Genomic DNA, 19359 nt, shown 5'->3' with positions numbered 1-19359 from the left:
GAGTTTAAAAAATCAATTATTAAAGAGATTATGAAATACTTTGAAGAGATAAAAAGGAAGCTGACTTCAAAAATAAATATATGTTTATACTTATAGGACACTAGAGCAAAAAATGCAATAATATTTGCATGTGTATAAGTCTTTCATAAAGTTTACATTCAGATTGCATGAAATATGATACATTTTTAAATTACTTCTATGGTTTTAACATAAAATGTGTAATTGAATAATTTTTTATTATAATGAAAATATTCCTGATTTAATGTGTAAATTGAATATTTTAAATAAAATAATCCTTAGTGTTTGCTTTTGGCCAAATCAAGTGAAAATTCAAATTGTAAAAAAAGTTACAGTCAACAATCATTGTTTACATTAGTGAGCTCATTTACTAAACATTAAAGTAACACTATAATAAACACAACAATTTAGTGCCAGTGAATGAATAGCTTGTTGGGAAGAACAGAAAGTCAAGACAGACTCAAGTGCAAATGAATATATGTATAATATATTAAAAGTTGCCTTAAAATTAGTTATGAAAAGATGAATCCCATTATTTCCTTGTTCTATAGTACAATTCTGATATCTCTGTCATTGATTTGAAAATAACACATCAACTAATAAAGGTACTAGAAGAAAACACATTACTCAAAGAATAAACTTGGGGCAAGAAAGCATGTTTTAGCAAGGTCACACTATTCTAATCACATACCGTGAAAATATTGATAAATTATCATAACAGTTAAACATTTTTATAGATTAGAAAACCATAAGCAAAATCATATTTAAAACAAGAAATAGGACAGGCACGGTGGCTCACGCCTGTGATCCCAGTACTTTCGGAGGCTGAGGCAGGTGGACCACTTGAGGTTAGGAGTTCGAGATCAGTCTGGCCAACCTGGCGAAACCCCATCTCTACTAAAAATACAAAAATTAGCCAGGCGTGGTGGCACATGCCTGTAATCCCAGTTATGCGGGAGGCTGAGGCAGGAGAATTGCTTGAACCTGGGAGGTGGAGATTGCTGTGAGCTGAGATCGTGTCACTGCATGACAGAGCGAGACTCCGAATCAAAAAAAAAAAAAAAAAAAAAAGAGAACAAAATGTTATACAAAGGGTGTAAAAAGGTTAACACTCATCTTTGATAAAGGTCATGTATAAATCATTAATCAATAAAAGTGAAATTCAATTTTGTGTGTGTGTGTGTGTGTGTGTTCGTAGAATAAGAGAACATACATGTACTGGGTAAGCAACATGATAATAAAAGGCCCATGGAAAAATAAGCAAACCACCTAGACACACAGATTATTTTTTAAGAAAAGTGCAATGGTTAAGGAACACATGAAAATATAATAAAGTCGAGGGTAATTTTATAATCTTAAAATATAAAATGTAAAAATCAGCTGGGCGTGATGGTACGCACCTGTAGCCCCAGCTTCTCCGGAAGCTAAGGCAGGAGAATCGCTCAAACCCAGAAGGCGAGGTTGCAGTGAGCCGAGATCACGCCACTGCACTCCAACCTGGGTGACAGAGCAAGATTCCAAAAATAGCATAAAATAGCATAAAATAAATAAACAGCATAAAAAATAGCATAAAACAGGGCAAAAATAGCATAAAATAAAATTAAATTTAAAATAAAATAAAATATAAAATGTAAATAAACCTTTTTAAAATCAATCATAAGCAATTTGATGGAGCCAAGCGTTACTTAGGCTAGTTTGAGGAAATATGCACCTCATGATTTATTGGTGGGATTGTTAATTGATGTAACTTGCTTGTAGGGAGCATCAATATCTACAAAATTTTAGCATGCACATATCATTAGATCAAGAAAATTAACCTAAAAATACACTTGAAAATGTACATGTTCAAGGAACTTCATATAGGCATTATCTGTGATTCAAAAACGTTAAAATAATGATAGGCTAACATCGTGGAATAATTTACAGTTATTATAAAAGAATAAGGTAGATCTACCTGTGATCTAATGTGATCAGAAACACAGGTACACACATGCACACTCATAAACACGCTTTCTTCCATATGCTTTGAAATGTCTTCCAGTAAATAATCTTTTAATAGAACTTGGCTCTGTGGAAGACGAAACGGGTATAATACAAGTGCTGGAAGAAAGCTTGGAGGGAGAGGAATCTGTGATAGCTGAGCCGCACAGTGGAAGCAGGGCAAAATCCCCGTCACTCATAGAGGAGAGCTGCCTGGGCCAGCAACCAGACCCATCTGATAACAATGGGAGCAGGCAATGACTGTCTTATTCTACAGAGATTTGGGGATTTATTTGTGACTGCAGCCTTTCCTTGACTATATCAGAAAAATAAAATACATACATTTATTCCTCTTTTTCGCCCAAAAGTGCAAAATAAATTTTAACATAAGAATTATCTTGTTTGATTTTATTGTGCTTTATTTAAATTTTCTGTCCTATAAGAAAATATTTTCAAATTTTTGGGTTAGAAAACAACTAAAAATTCTCTTACCTTCCATTTATTTCAAGATTTCAGCACACAGTTTGGCCTTTATTTTTTCCAAACCACAAACATTTTGGAACACAAACTTAGTTGCTCAGCTTTCAGATAAAGCCTAAGACTATACATATAATGTAAGGCAGGCAGTCAATAATTTATTTCACAAAATATCACACAGAAATTGTGAAAACAGAGGAATATAGCTTGTGACTACTTAGTTGCCTGAGGTAAGAGATAGGTCGGTATATGAATCATTGCTCAACCAAAAATCTAGTAATAACCCATCTCAGGTAAGTTCACATTGCACAAGTAAAGAAAACTTTACAGAAATATGCAGCTATAATAATATGCTTCACTATTTTGAACGATTCTAAACATATAATTTGCAAGTGACACCAGATCATAATGTTTTACAGTATTCCGTTTACATTACGAAACTGAACACAAGGTGGCTAAAAGCTACTTACTCCCAGGAATGACATGCCATCATTGAATAGTGAGCGTAGTAAAGATGATCACATCAGCAGTAGCAACACCTTTATTTGAGCTTTGCCTAAACAGAAAAGAATAATGTTAACTTTAACCAGAAGATAGTCCCATGTGTTCTTAAATATACAAATCACTTGATAGTAACAATGTTTTAAAATACTGAAGGCTACAAATTTTAGTGTTTTTATTTACAAAATCAATTGCCTGTCAGTGTTTCATGTGAGTCTTTCCTATCTAGAGAGTCATCTAATTTACAAAGCTACAATAGTTTTGGCATAAACATAAATCACATGCCTTTCAATAATCAAGACTTTATTCTATCCACGAAAAAATACAAGAAAGTCTATGTTTTATTTAAAAAATATTTTTATACATGTGTGTATATGATTTTATATATATAAGCACATTGTGACAAAATATTACATACTGAATTTTTAAATTGACAAATAATAATTGTACGCATTCATAGGGTCCACAGTGATGTTTTGAAACCGATCCTACATAGCGGTCATATCAGAAAAATAGCATATTCACCATCTCAGACATGTATCATCCCTTGGTGTTGGGAACATTTAATATCCTCCCTGTACCTATTTGAAACTATATATTAATGTTAACTACAGTCATCCTACAGTGCTATAAAACACTAGAACCTATTCTTTCCATCTAGTTATGGTTTTGTATCCTTGAAGAAAATCTTGCCCTGTGCCTCTTTCCCCCTACTCTTCCCAGCCTCTAGTATCCTCTGTTCTACTTTTTACTTCTATGAGATCACCTTTTTTTTTAGCTTCCACATACAAGTGAGAACATGTGGTGTTTCACTTTCTGTGTCTGATTTATTTCACTTAACATAATACCCTCCGGTTCTTACTATGTTGCCACAAATTACAGGATTTTATTTCTTGGTAATGCCTGAATAGTATTCCATTGTGTATAATATATACCACCTTTTCTTCATCCATCTGTTGTTGGACACCTAGGTTGATCCCATATCTTGGCTATTGTGAACAGGACCCCATGTTTATGGGGGTGCAGATGTGTCTTCCACAAACGATTTCCTTTCCTTTGGATAAATGCCCGGTAGTGAGATTGCTGGATCGTATGGGAGTTCTTCTTGTGGTGTTTTGGGGAAACTCCATTCTGTTCTCCATAGTAGCTGTACTAGGTTTAGTTTTTTGTTTTTTGTTATTTCTGATCTCTCTACATTAAACTCTCCTCTCTCTCAAAGCAGGCAACACTTGGTGGCACACTTGGTGTATCTCTGGCTTACATAAGTTGTCTTCTACAGAGTGTTCCTTCTTGTGTTCACACTAGTTTGGATGATCATCTTTTATTCTATTTTCCTCATGAAAAGAACTTCTACGTCAACTGATTTCAGTTTTCAGATAAATACCTGGCTCCCTATTTTATTGTAGAATTGAAAAAAAACAGAAAGTGATAAATACTTTGGTTGTGGAATCAATTAGATTTTTAAACAGATTTCTTTTCCCAGTATTCTCCCAATATTCCATAAAACAATATATTTTTACTCAGTATTATTTTAAAAAACGTCAAGGTATCACTAAAGGCAAGACACGCCTATATGAAATTTGAAATGTTATTAAAATGGAAACATTCTGCTAGCGGTGATTTCATTAGCAGTGGGAAATATGCAAATATTTCTAGAGTAAATTGATTGAGGTTTATCTCTCTGTGAAGCTGCTTGAGAGTTTCCACCCTTATCCAGGTGTTGCAGTGTAGGCAGACACATGTTATGAACAAAGGGACTCTTTGATGCCAACATCATATCACTCCAAATTGAACAATGCACCTTATCACAAGGCAATTATTTCTTGTTTTATCCCATCAATAAAAGAAAATAAGAGTGGAAATGCATGTACTTGCAGTCCTCTATTACATTTGTTGGAAACAAGCTTGATGGGGCGGGCATGTAAAGCAAAAAGGACTCTTCTGCAAAGAGGCTGATTCATCACTAAGTGCATGCTTTGGATTTATCAGGGTAAGAGATGAAAATAAGAAGATGCAACAATCTTTCTTTGTTCTTAGATGTCTGGAGATATTTTACTTCATTCATTTGCTTTCAAACAAGTACAAACTGCTGCTCAATGTCGTCTACTATTAGCCTTCATTGGGATGAGCACATTTTATCTTGAACTTTGACCCACTTCCCAACTTCTCCCTGACCCTTTACACTGGGATGCAAACTTTATGCAGGTAGGGACTTTGTTTTCGGCACTGATATCTCTCCAATATCTAACACATGGTCAGTAAACATCTATGAATGAATGAATGGAGCTAGAATTGTCATGAGCCACATATTCTCTATTTGAGACACAATTCTGAATTTCTGTCAAACAGACGCTAGAAAGAGCTTCAGGGTTTGGAGAAGAGTTACTAAGACCATCTATTTCTTCTGTCTCTACTACATACGAATCCAAAACACCAAAAAGAAAAGAAGTGTTAGTTACAGCCTTATTACTTATTTCTATAGAAAATCTAGTTCACTCAAACTAATGACACATACGACCACTACGTTCATGTTTTTCTATTATGTTTAAAGCAATACAGTCATCAAAATAATGGACATTTCATTGATTAGTTTTGACTTTTCAGGTGATTTCTGACAATGATATTCTATAAGATAATAAAATACCATTATTGTAATGAGAACTAATATTTTATTAGCACTTCACAACTTAAAAAGTACATCCGCACTTATTTAGTAATTATATAAGCCATTACTCATTTTGTTTTTCTTTTCTGATCTTAAACTTTAAACATGTATTTAATGTCTCGCTCTATATTTATTAATTATTCTTCTTTATTTAGTGTCTATAACACCTTACATATGACGTGTGGGTGGAGAAGTGTTAGAGGCTTTTTAACATATGTTATTTTGTTTAATCTCCAGAAAAATCTTACAAAGCTTATAATACTCCCATCACACACAGGAAAAAAAGAAGATTCAGCAGGATAGAGACTACATATTTTAAAGTCTGTTTTCTTTCTGCTATTTCAGACTGCTGTCTACATAACACTTAATATGTTGGGTTAATGACTATGGAGACTGGTTGGCCTACATCCCAAGGTTCTTTTTATTTGCATATCTTCACTTTTAGAGAAATTAGTCACAGGAGAGTCTTCTAGTTTGTCCCACTCTTACAGGTTTTTTCCTGCTAATTATTTTCCTAGTACTTTTTTAGTCTTGTTCAAAAACTGTTATTAGATAAAATGTTCTTCTCAGACATATAAGTAACTTCTGGATTGAATGTTTCTTAGTAGTAATTTTAATTTTTATTGTTTATTGCCCCGCTTCTGAATGTGGAAAAATATTAAATCACAAATTAAAGTTCTGTATTAGCTCTTTTTATTTTAGTATAGCCATGAAGGGCAGTATAGTTGAGAGGTGGGGTAAGAAACAGAGACAGTTCAGATAATCAATAAGACTACTACTACTTAGGATTAATCAGTTCTGAAACCCAAAATGTCAGCAGCATAAGCACACATCAGTTAACATACTAGCTAATGATTGAAATTTAATTTGATTATATGTTGTGTAATCCACATTTTTACATAATATGTAGTTACTTTAAGTTATACCCAATAACAAGTTTCAAAATGGAGATGCCTCATTTGCTTGGACTTTGGTGTTTTGATCTTTTTCATCTAGATATGATTTCAGCTATAATCTGTTGTTTAAACCAGAATGTAATTTATTCAAAGGACATCCAAGTGGAGAAATACCTTATAATCACTCTCAACTGTCTACACCATTGCATAACCACTCTCATGTCTGAATTAGTCTCAAAACAAATTAAACTGGACTCAGGAAAACAGGAGTCTAATTCCAGATCTACCAGTGGATAGTTGTGAGACATCTTCAAAGTTTGGTCAATTATGTTTGTAGGATGTTTTTTGTTTGCATTAGTCATTTTTGCCCAACATTATCCCTGAAGTCTTTAGGCCTCCCTCTTTCAGGGAAAAGCATAAAATTCCCAGAATCACCAATCATTTGATTGATACTATCATAGTTTTCCTTCTTATTATTAGTATCCATACTAAGGCTAAAAAAAAATCTCATAATCAATTGCCATTCAATTCTGTCAGTATTGGTGTCTGTAAAATGTCTCAAGAAACTTCTAGTAGATTTGTAATTTAAGAGAAATCTTATATATATACATATATGTGTGTATATATATGTGTGTATATATATGTGTGTATATATATATGGTAGCTGTATTAGTTAAGGGAAGTATACTACTTATAGATTTAACAATAAACTTTGCAATACAAAAATCTTTGTAGAATTTTATTTCTTGTAATTTGACTTACATTTAAATACCTTTAGCTAATATGTTATCTACACTTATGTAGCACATACTATGTAACAATCACTGCACTAGCATCCCAAATGCATGAAACTGTTCAATCTTCACATCTTTGTGGGTTGTAAGGTATAAGGCTATGAGGAGTTAAATTATCCAAAGTGACCCTCCAGGTAAGTGATAGATCCAGTATTTGAATTGTGGATGAGATGACAAAATAAACGATACATCTTTTATGGAATATGGTGTTTCTCTAGGAATAGGAGCTTGATATCTTTTTAGAGTATCTATAAGTCAGGATCCAATCAGGAGAAAGATATCACATAGTAATTTGAAAAGATGAAGTTTAACATAAAACATTATTTAATTATGATAAAAGTTACTACAAAATATACATAGAACTCTGAAGGGTTCTATAGGGATGAGTGAGAGTATTCAAGGGAGAACAAAGTTGGAAGTGAGGTCTCTCCCAAAGCTGAGGCTCCAACGTAACGTCATTGGAGAAGGCGTGCTTTATGTCCATTGGAAGGCAAAGAAGTTTGCTGGTTTTCCTAGGCCAGAGAATAAGCAGAAGTAAAATTTTCAGGGTATAAAGATGCTGAGGCTGACAGACAGACACATAAAGGGAGTAGGGGTGCTGTTGCAAGTGTGAGACCAGGAGCAAGTGACACCTGTTTTGGGAGGAAAACAGAAAACAGCCCTCTGGATTGCAAGTGAGCAGAGGCTGCTGCAACTTTCAGAGCCATAGGAAAATTGTCAAAGAGTCAAAGTTGGTGGATGATTTTGCAGAGGGCATTGGTGTGACCCAGCAGGTTCTAGGCCTCAAGCATGAAGACAGTCTGTAGGCAAGGGAATTTCCACGCTCAGGCCAAGGTTGTAAAGTCACTGAGGAACTGTGCCCTCTGAGTCTGATGTCTCCACCCACGTACTCTGTTGACTAACTGTTGCAGAAGTATGAGAAAACAAAATAAGGCCTGATAGAACCAGGAAGAAAATCTCCCTCTCGCCTACAATGCCACTACAGCACCCAGTTCTGACCAGGCTTTACATAGTGGTCCCTGTATAGGAGAAATGCTTAGAGAGTTCAGTACATTATCATAGAACTGGTACTCAAGGGTGGATTTACAGACCAGATGCAGTAAATTGATAACCAGCACAGACCATGACAAATTTGTTGTTATAGAGTTTATTTACACAGTTTAAAAATCATTTGACAAGAGTGCCACTAATAATTAAAATTACATCGTAAGTTAAACATCTGAGTTATTGCACAGACTTTTTAAGACCACACAAATTTTGTTGCAGAAATTGCAAGGAATGGAATTGCCTCCAACCGAACACAGCCACTGATGGCTCTCACCTTTCAAAGTATAGGTTTCCCCTTTATATTATTGAATAAGCCACTTTTCTAGTCTCATGTAAGGAATGATTTCAGATGGAAGGACTTTAGCCATCTCTCAGTAATGATACAATGAAAGCTATCAATCCTTGTGATGACTCTTCAAAATCCCAAGCATAAGTGCCTTTCACTAAAGTAGATATGTTTCATGGAAGATACACAAATTTAAAAAAAAGAGAGAAAAGTTAAAAAAGAATTTCAGAGAAGTTTACAGTTTTCTATTATAATTGCTTTTAAAACTGAAAGAAATTTTCATCCACACAACCCAAATTCTATTCTAGTTTTAGGTTTAGAAGATGTTGAAATGAATCAGGAAACTCTATAGCATTATTCTTGGTTAACTTTTATCATTAGGAGCTAAGTATAAACTCATTTGTGTTCTCCTAAAGTTTTGAAATTGATTCTGGTTTGGTTTTTGAATTATTATTTGGAGGAAGAGAGCAGATTTTTTTTTTCAACCATTCTTTTTAATATACTTGGAAGAAAATCAAGTAGGATTGGGAATATATTAAATTATAATTTATGCTCCCTTAAACTTAGCTAGATTTGAAGAATTTATGTTGCCCCAAATACTTGAGCCAGTTTTATGTTCTTAACATAGCAACAAACAAAATGTTAAGGAAAATCCTTTTGAATGATTACACTGCTCCAATTATCTTCTCTTCCCTGAATGTGAAGGAAATGTCAAGTGGGGGAAGTTTAAAATGATTAATATATTGCTCTCTAATTAAAATAACAGTAGACAAATTATACTGAATGGGCAAAAGCTGGAAGCATTCCCTTTGAAAACTGGCATAAGATCAGGATGCCCTCTCTCACAATTCCTATTCAACACAGTACTGGAAATTTTGGTAAGGGCAATCAGGCAAAAGAAATAAGGAGTATTAAAACAGGAAGAAAGGAAGTCATATTGTCTCTGTTTGCAGATGACATGATTCTATATTTAGAAAACCCCATTGTATCAGCCCCAAAACTCTGTAAGCTGATAGGCAACTTTAGCAGAGTCTCAGGATACAAAAATCAATGTGCAAAAATCACAAGCATTCCTGTACACGAACAATAGACAAGCAAAGAACCAAACCATGAAAAAACTCCCATTCCCAATTGCTACGAAGAGAATAAAATACCTAGGAATACAACTTACAAGGGACTGAAGGACCTATTCAAGGAGAACTACACACCACTGCTCAAGGGAATAAAAGAGGACACAAATAGAAAAATCATTCCATGCTTACAGACAGGAAGAATCAATATTGTGAAAATGGCCATACTGCCCAAAGTAATTTATAGATTCCATGCTATTCCCATCAAGCTACCATTGACTTTCCTCACAGAACTAGAAAAAAAAACACTTTAAATTCCATATAGAACCCCAAAAAAAGCCTGTATAGCCAAGACAATCCTAAGCAAAAGAAAAAAGCTGGAGGCATCATGCTACCTTACTTCAAACTATACTACAAGGCTACAATAACCAAAACAGCATGGCATTGGTACCAAAACAGATGTATAGACCAATAGAACAGACCAGAGACCTCAGAAATAACACCACAAATCTACAACTGTCTGATCTTTGACAAACCTGACAAAAACAAGCAATGGGGAAAGGATACCAATATTTAATAAATGGTGCTGGGAAAACTGGCTAGCCATATGCAGAGAACCAAAACTGGACTCTTTCCTCACACCTTACACAAAAATTAACTCAAGATGTATTAAAAACTTAAGTGTAAAACCCAAAACCATAAAAACCCTAGAAGAAAACCTAGGCAATACCATTCAGGACATAGGCATGGGCAAAGACTTCATGACTAAAACACCAAAAGCAATTGCAACAAAAGCCAAAATTGACAAATGGAATCTAATTAAACTAAGGAGCATCTAGGCAGCAAAAGCAACTAGCATCAGAGTGAACAGGTAACCTAAGAAATGAGAGAAAATATTTGCAATCTACCCATCTGACAAAGGTCTAATATCCAGAATCTATAAGGAACTTAAACAAATTTACAAGAAAGAAACAACCCCATCAGAAAGTGGGCAAAGGATATGAACAGGCACTTCTCAAAAGAAGACATTTATGCTGCAACAACCACATGAAAAAAAGCTCATCATTTCTGATCATTGGATAAATTCAAATTAAAACCACAATGAGATACCATCTCATGCCAGTCAGAATGACAATTATTAAAAAGTCAGGAAACAATAGATGCTGGCAAGGATGTGGAGAAATAGGAATGCTTCTGCACTGTTGGTGAGAGTGTAAATTATTTCATCCATTGTCGAAGACAGTGTGGTGATTTCTCAAGGATCTACAACCAGAAATACCATTTGACTCAGCAATCCCATTACTGGGTATATACCCAAATGATTAAAAATCATTCTACTATAAAGACACATGCAGATGTATGTTTATTGCAGCACTATTTACAATAGCAAAGACTTGGAACCAACCCAAATGCCCATCAATGTTAGACTGAATAAAGAAAATGTGGCATGGAATACTATGCAGCCATAAAAAAAGGAGATCATGTCCTTTGCAGGGACATGGATGAAGGTGGAAGCCTTCAAACTCAGCAAACTAACACAGAAAAAGAAAAGCAAACACCACATGTTTTCAAACATAAGTGGGAGTTGAACAATGAGAACACATGGACACAAGGAGGCAAAGAACACATGGACACAGGGAGGGGAACAACACAATCAGCGCCTGTAGGGGTTGAGGGGGGACGGGAGGGAGAGTATTAGGACAAATACCTAATGCATGCAGGGCTTAAAACTCTAGATGACGGGTTGATGGGTGCAGCAAACCACCATGGCACATGTATACCTGTGTAACAAACCTGTACATTCTGCATATGTGTCCTGGAACTTAGAGTAAAATTTTAAAAAAGGCTATTATAAGAGATTTGCTCACAGTATGGCCAAGTGAAGGCCTAAAATTAAAGAAAAACAATCTTCAGATTATAACGGTAAACTCAGAAAAAATAAAAAATGATCACCTACAGGTGTTTGATAGTGAAAAAAATAATTTGGCAGACTTTAGTGGAAAGCCAACCAGTGGAAGAAGGAAAAAGCATGGGTGGTTTCCCACTTTTCCAGCTTTAAACAGACAGATTACAGTCAATCCAACATGTGACAGATAAAACTATAGGAGAAGAAAAGATCTATAGAGTTTTCAATGTGAATAAAACCAAGTAAAATCCTTGCTTAAAACAGTCATTCTTGGCCTGGTGCGGTGGTGGCTCACGCCTAATCCCAGCACTTTGGGAGGCCAAGGTGGGCTGATCACGAGGTCAGAAGATGGAGACCATCCTGGCTAACACGGTGAAACCCCGTCTCTACTAAAAATAAAAAAAAAATTAGCCGGGTGTGGTGGCAGACGCCTGTAGTCCCAGCTACTTGGGAGGCTGAGGCAGGAGAATGTCATGAACCCAGGAGGTGGAGCTTGCAGTGAGCCAAGATCATGCCACTGCACTCCAGCCTGGGTGACAGAGCGAGATTCCATCAAAAAAAAAAAAATCGTTCTTTGGAGAAATGTAAAATAATAAAAAATCTATGCAACATAGCAGTTACAATGGCTAGGACACAACAAGATATAACCCCAAAATTATCTCACAACTAAGAAGAAAATCATAATTTATTCTCAAGAAAAAGATTAACCAAGAAATACAAACCCAGGATGACCAATATAGAAGAATTAGAAGGCAAGTTTTCTCAATTTGGAGAAAGAAATTTATGGATTCAAAAATATTAGCAAATCTCAAACAAGATAATTATAAAAACCACCACTAAGCACATCACAAATAAAATACAAAAAAATAAAAAATAAAAATTAAGAAAAAGTCTTAAAAAAAAAAAAGCCAGAGAAAAATGGAATATAATGTACAGGAAAAGAGTAATTCTAAACATTGTTAATTACTAATTAAAAACCACCAAGGTCAGAAAACAGTAGAACAACAGCCTTAAAGTGCTGAAGGGAAGAAAGAGAAAAAGTAATCAGAATTCTGTATCTGTCTCAGAAACTGGAAATTATTCTTCAAAAATGAAAGTGAACTAAAAATACACACATAAAAATGAAAGAATCAGGTCCCAAGACATTTGCACTATTAAAAAAAATGTTAAAGGAAGTTTTTAAAATCATACCAGATTGAAAGTGAAATCTACATGAAGGAAAGGCAAGGCTTAGACAAAATATCTGGACAAATTTAACACCTTTTTATTTTTAATTGATTTCAGATTAATATGAGTGTTTAAAGCAAACATGTTCACATTGTATCTCAGAGTCCACCGTGATTGCAGATGGGTACATATGGAAACTGCAGTATGAGTGAAGGAGTAGGGGGTGGACATGCATTGCTGCTAAGTATTTTCTTCATAGTGTGTAAAATTGAAAAATGTTAACTCCAACTAGACTCCGAAAAGTTACAGATTCATATTGTAATCCTTGTTTTAACCACAATAGACTTAATGCTAAGGGGCATATCTAAAAATCCAGTAGACGATAGAAAATGAGCTTCTGAAAACATTTTCAAAGAATCCAAAAGAATTGAGGAAAGAGAAACAGAGGGAAAAAACGAGAGCGGATATACAGAAAATGCTAGATCTAAATTCAAAAGCCAAAAAAGTATGTAAATATGAATATGATAGCACTCCAATTAAAAGACAGAAAGTATTAGAATAGGTTAAAAGACATGTTCCAACTATACACTATCTAGAAAAGACAGACTTGAATATAATGTCACAGATAAGTTGAAAGCAGACGAATGAAAAGTGGTAAGACAGGAACGGTGGAGTGACTATATTAACATCAGATAATAGCAATTTGAAGTAAAAGTGTTACAAGAAATAAAATGAGTTATTTTCTAATAATAAATGCGTCTATTCTTTAGGAATACATAGCAATCATAAATGTCTATGTGCCTAGTAAAAGCTCTTAAATACATGAAGCAAGCATAAACATTAAAAGGAGACTTAGGAGATGTAGACCTTTTCATGATCATAGTTGGAGATGTTAACATCACTTTCTCAGTAGTTAGTAGACTAGTTAGGTTGAAGAAAATCAGTAAAGATAAAGATGATCTGAACAAGAACAATAACTTTGACTTTTCAAATGTGTATAGTATATTCATTGAGATAGATCATATGGTACTTTACAAAACAAGGCTAGATATAATAAAAATGGCTGAAATAACACAGTGTATGTTTTCTGACAATAATAAAATTAAATTAAAAACCAGTAACAGGCTGCGCATGGTGGCTCATGCTTGTAATCCCAGCACTTTGGAAGGCAGAGGTGGGCAGATCACAAAGTCAGGAGTTCGAGACTAGCCTGGCCAATATGGTGAAACCCCACGTCTACTAAAAAAATACAAAAAGTTGCCGGGCCTGGTGGTGTGCACCTGTATTCCCAGCTACTCAGGAGACTAAGGCAGGAGAATCGCGTGAACCCGGGAGGAGGAGGTTGCAGTGAGCCGAGATTGCGCCACGGCACTCCAGTCTGGGTGACAGAGCAAGACTCTGTCAAAAAAAACAAAAGAAAGCATAACAAAACAAAAAAATAAGATATATAGAAAAACGCAAATATTTGGAAATTAAACAGCATAATTTTCAATAATTATTCAAAGACAAAATCATAAAAATTAGAACTATTTTAAATTAAATGATACAGAAAATGTTACATATAAAAATATACAGCATGCAGTTAAAAATGTTTAGAAGAAATTTCATAACTTTAGATTCTTATAATAGAAAGAAAGAAAAACCTAAAATTCATGATCTATGGTTCATCCTAAGTAGACAGAAAAAAGAAAGTAAAGTAAATCTTAAGTAACATAAGAGTAGAATTCAATAAAATAGAAAACAAAACAACACACAAAAAAACAAAGCGAAAAGTGGCACTTTCAAAAGATCCACAAATTGATAGATCCATGTGTTCAAGAAAACAAAAAAGAAAAGGCACAGATATCAGTAATGAAAAAAGTATTTCTGACTACTGATCCTACAGACAACAAATTATAAAGTAATACGAACAACTTAATGAAATCTACAGACACACACACACATAATACACACACACACACGAACACGCATACACACCCCATATATGGCCTAGTACTTTCACTGGTGAATTACATCAAACATTTAAAAAGTACCAGTCTTGGCTGGGCACGGTGGCTCACCCCTGTAATCCTAGTACTTTGGGAGGCCGATGTGGGCGGATCATCTGCGGTCAGGAATTTTGAGACTAGCCTGACCAACATGGTGAAATCCTGTCTCTACTACCAGTACAAAATTAGTTGGGCGTGGTGGCACGTGCCTGTAATCCCAGCTACTCAGGAGGCTGAGGCAAGAGAATCGCTTAAACCTAGGAGACGGAGGTTGCAGTGAGCCGAGATCACGCTATTGCACTCCAGCCTGGAGACAGAGCAAAACTGCATCTCAAAAAAAAAAAAAAAAAAAAAAAAAAAAAAAAAAAAAACAGTACCAGAAGTATCAGTTTTAAACAAACTCTGTCAAAAATGAAACAAGAAATAACTCTAATACCAAAACTCAAAAAAGACATTATAAAAATAGAAAATTACAAGCCAATAACCCTAAGGAATCTACCTCTTAATAAAATGTTAGCAAGTTGAATCTACCTATGATAATACCTTACAACTAAATGGAATTTATTTTAAAAACTGCTAGATTGGCTTAATGTTCAATGCTAATCAATATAATTTGCCATAATATCAGAATAAAAAGAATAATCATGTGATCATTTCAGTAAGTGTGTAAAAATATTTAACAAAGCTTAACTCTCAGGTGCACTACAAAGTCTTCAGAAAACAGGAATCAGAGGGAATCCCATTGACTTAATAAAGTGTAAGTATTAAAAAAAAACACTGAAGGTAACATTTTACTTAATAGTGAATCATTGCAGAAATTTCCCCTCAGTTTGGGAAAAAGGGATGAGTACTTCCATTATTTCTTACCAATATTTAACTAAATGGCCTAGCCATTATAACTAACTAAATAAGCCAAAAGCATAAAAGTGATAGAGGAAGAAATAAAACTTACTCTATTTGCAGATGACATAATTGCTTATGTAGAAAATTTTAAGGAACCTACCTATAAAATGGTTTTTTAAACTAACTAATGAATTCAGCATATTCACAAGGTAGAAGTTAACGAATAAAATACATTGTATTCATATATGTGAGTAGAAAATATTTAGAAAATAAAAAATTTAAAAAGCAATTTATAATGAGGTCACAATCATAAAACACTTATGAATAATCATGAAAATCTATGCAAAGTCTCTCAATAAAAGCTATATTTTATTATGTATTTGCAGAGAAAATTTTAAAAACACCAGAAGATAGATGTAAAGATGGATTATGTTCATAGACCAGAGTGATCAATATTATTAAGATGCCAATAGCCAAATTTATCTCTAGATCAAATAATCCTCACCATTACTCTTTTGCTTACTTGTAGAAGAGTTTTTATAGAAATTGACAAATTAATCTTAAAATTGATACGAAAACGAAAAATAGAAAATCTTAAAAATGAAAAACAAAATTAGAAGAATTATACTATCTGATTTTAAGACTTTCAGTAAAGCTACTGCACAAAAGAGTGTGGAAATGACATAAGTAACAAATAATAAATTAACAAAGGAAAATTAGAAGCCCAGAAATAGACCCAGTCATTGGGTTTTCACAAAGAAACCAAAGAAATTTAATGGATAAAAGTAAGTCTTTTACACAAATTATACAGGAAAAACTATTTTAAAAATATTTTAAAAATAAGCCTCACCCCTATTTCACACCACACACAAATATTAATTTGAATTGGATCACCAATTTAAACATAAAAGCTGAAATCATAGAGTTTATTAAAAACAGAAACAAATCTTTATAATCTTGAGGTTAGCAAATATTTCTTAGACAAGTCACAGAAAGCAAAAAATCTAAAGTAATAAATTATACTTTTTAAAATTAAAATTATCTACTCTTCAACAACACTGTTGAGAAAAGAAACAGGTAAATCATCTATTAGAAGAAAATATTTGAAAAGTATATATTTAACAAAGGACCAGTATCTAAGATATATAAATATCTTGTATAACTCAGTAATTAGAGTAAATAACCCCATAAAAAGTGGGCCAATGAGTTGTACAGACAAGGAAACCAATTGTGAATCAGTACATGAAAAATGGGAAAACTTAAACTTAATCATCAGGGAAATCTGAGAAGTCACAAAGAAGGATCACTACACACCTACCCTCATGGCTGAAATTAAAATGATTGGCAATACTAAAATTTAGTGAGAATTTGAAGAGATAAGTATCGTAGCATATTATGGGAATGTAAAATGGTTCAACTATGTTTTTAAATTGTTCGGCATTAAAGTTAAACACGAACCTATCATCCTTGTGGCACAGGCATTTCATTTACTCAAGAGATTATGGTTTTCGGCATGGAGGAAATTTATGCGAAGTTTGTGTCTCAGAAAATCCGCAAAACCCGCTGGCGACCGCTGCCTACGGAAAGTTTGCAGACCGCGGAGACGTTTGCTACAGGATCTTGGGACAATGAGGAAAATTATGTTTCACCGTGGTCTATTGGAGATTTTGGAAACTTGGACTCTGATGGAGGGTTTGAAGGAGACCATCAGTTATTGTGTGATATCAGACACCATGGTGATGTCATGGATTTACCGTCTTTTGACCAGGAAAGAATTGTCACTGCTTCATCAACAGGATGTGTAACAGTTTTCCTTCACCATCCGAATAACCAGACTCTGTCAGTCAACCAGCAGTGGACTACAGCTCACTACCACGCAGGCCCTGGCAGTCCTTCCTACAGCAGTGCACCATGTGTAGGTGTTGTGTGCAACAACCCAGAAATCGTTACAGTTGGAGAGCATGGTCGAATAAAAGCTGATCACAAGGAAGCTACAAGAACCATAGACAATGCAGATAGTAATACATTCCATGCTGTAACCTTTCTTCAAACTCCTGAGATTCTTACTGTAAATTCAACTGGACAGTTGAAAACATTGGATTTCAGACAAGGAAATGAGCTTTCTCATATATTGTCACTGACTAGTGACCGAGTGCCACTCCACTGTGTTGATAGACATCCCAACCAACAGCATGTTGTAGCTACTGGTGGCCAAGATGGAATATTGAGTATTTGGGATGTTAGACAAGGTACTATGCCTGTATCACTGCTGAAGGCTCGTGAAGCTGAAATGTGGGAAGTTCACTTTCACCCATCCAACCCAGATCATCTGTTTACCTGCTCTGAAGATGGATCCCTCTGGCACTGGGATGCTTCTACAGATGTACCTGAAAAGTTGTCACTCTTTCACCAAGGAGGAAGAAGCAGTACTTTTTTTGTCTCAGAGCATTAGTAACCAAGCTAATGTTCACCAGTCTGTCATTAGCTCCTGGCTCAGCACTGATCCTGCAAAACACCGAATTGAAATCACAAGCTTACTTCCCAGTAGGTCTCTGTCTGTGAACAGTTTGGATGTTTTAGATCCTTGTCTTGTTTGTGGAACTGATGCAGAAGCAATTTATGTTACCAGATATCTTTTTTCATAGAAATACTGTAATTATAAGATTTCAAATAGAACATACAATTAGCCTTTTGAAATCCAACTTCTGTGCAAAATTTTACTATCAGAAAATGCGAGGGTTGCAGGGGAAACATCAGTAAACTACCATTAATGTCAATGCCCAGTTTTGGCTTTTGTTAGCCTGACACTCCCAAACAGTTGTAGGATCCGATAGATAGATGACTAATGGCAAAAGATTGTGAACATGTGGAAGAAAATCAATGGGATTCTGGTGCTGATGAATAGGCTGCCTTCAGAGTGTTATTGACAGACAGCTCATGGAACTAGTTCTTTGTTTTTGATGTTGTAGGAATTAACACATCAGTGGTGGTTATGGGAACCACCAACGAGTTCCTACAGTTTTTATCAGTAGTATGTGGAGTATATGCCTTCCTAGTGGCAGTTGCCAACATTAACGATTATTCTTTTTACTGCAAGTATTTCCTGTGATCCTTCCACACTTTATTTCCTTAATAATAATAATAAACTTTTTCAGAAAGAATTGAGTAGAGCAAAAATGACAAAGATGTATAGCTGTGTTCTACTTTTTTTTCTTTTTTGGCAGAGTCTTTCTCTGCTGCAGTGTAGTGGTGCGATCTCGGCTCACTGCAACCTCCGCCTCCTTCCAGGTTCAAGCAATTCTCCTGCCTCAGCCTCCTGAGTAGCTGGAACTACAGGTGTGCACCACCACGCCCAGCTAATTTTTGTATTTTTAGTAGAGACGGAGTTTCACCATGTTGGCCAGGATGGTCTCAATCTCTTGACCTCATGATCCACCCGCCTTGACCTCCCAATGTGCTGGGACTACAGATGTAAGCCACTGTGCCCAGCCTGAATTTTTTTTAAGGTGAAAATGTTTGGACAAGTTCCTTTTTCAGAATAGGTTTTTGAGCAGAACTCTTTCAGCTCCTTAGACCCAACTTTATTTTTGTTGAAAAGGGAAAAAATACAACATTTTTCCTAAGGAATTTAGCTTGTTTAGCTTCGCAGCATAGTTGAAAGTTGCCAAACTGGACATTGTGCAATAAAGTAGAATTCTATATTGATAAGTGAACTGATTTC

General features: G+C 34.9%; 1 protein-coding gene across 1 annotated transcript; it reads left to right on the top strand.

Annotated features, from left to right (window-relative positions):
- The first annotated feature begins 17151 nt into the window (after positions 1–17151).
- LOC126952062 (nucleoporin Nup43-like) lies at positions 17152–18283 on the top strand. The gene is given in 2 exon segments (XM_050786356.1): positions 17152–18069; positions 18071–18283. Coding segments are annotated over 2 exon segments (1131 nt in total).
- Positions 18284–19359: the final 1076 nt, after the last annotated feature.

This window comes from Macaca thibetana, chromosome 4, assembly GCF_024542745.1.
Source record: "Macaca thibetana thibetana isolate TM-01 chromosome 4, ASM2454274v1, whole genome shotgun sequence".
Classification (NCBI taxonomy): Eukaryota; Metazoa; Chordata; class Mammalia; order Primates; family Cercopithecidae; genus Macaca; species Macaca thibetana.
The sequence above is the reverse complement of the archived record's forward strand: the minus strand, read 5'-3'. Positions and strand labels throughout refer to the sequence as shown.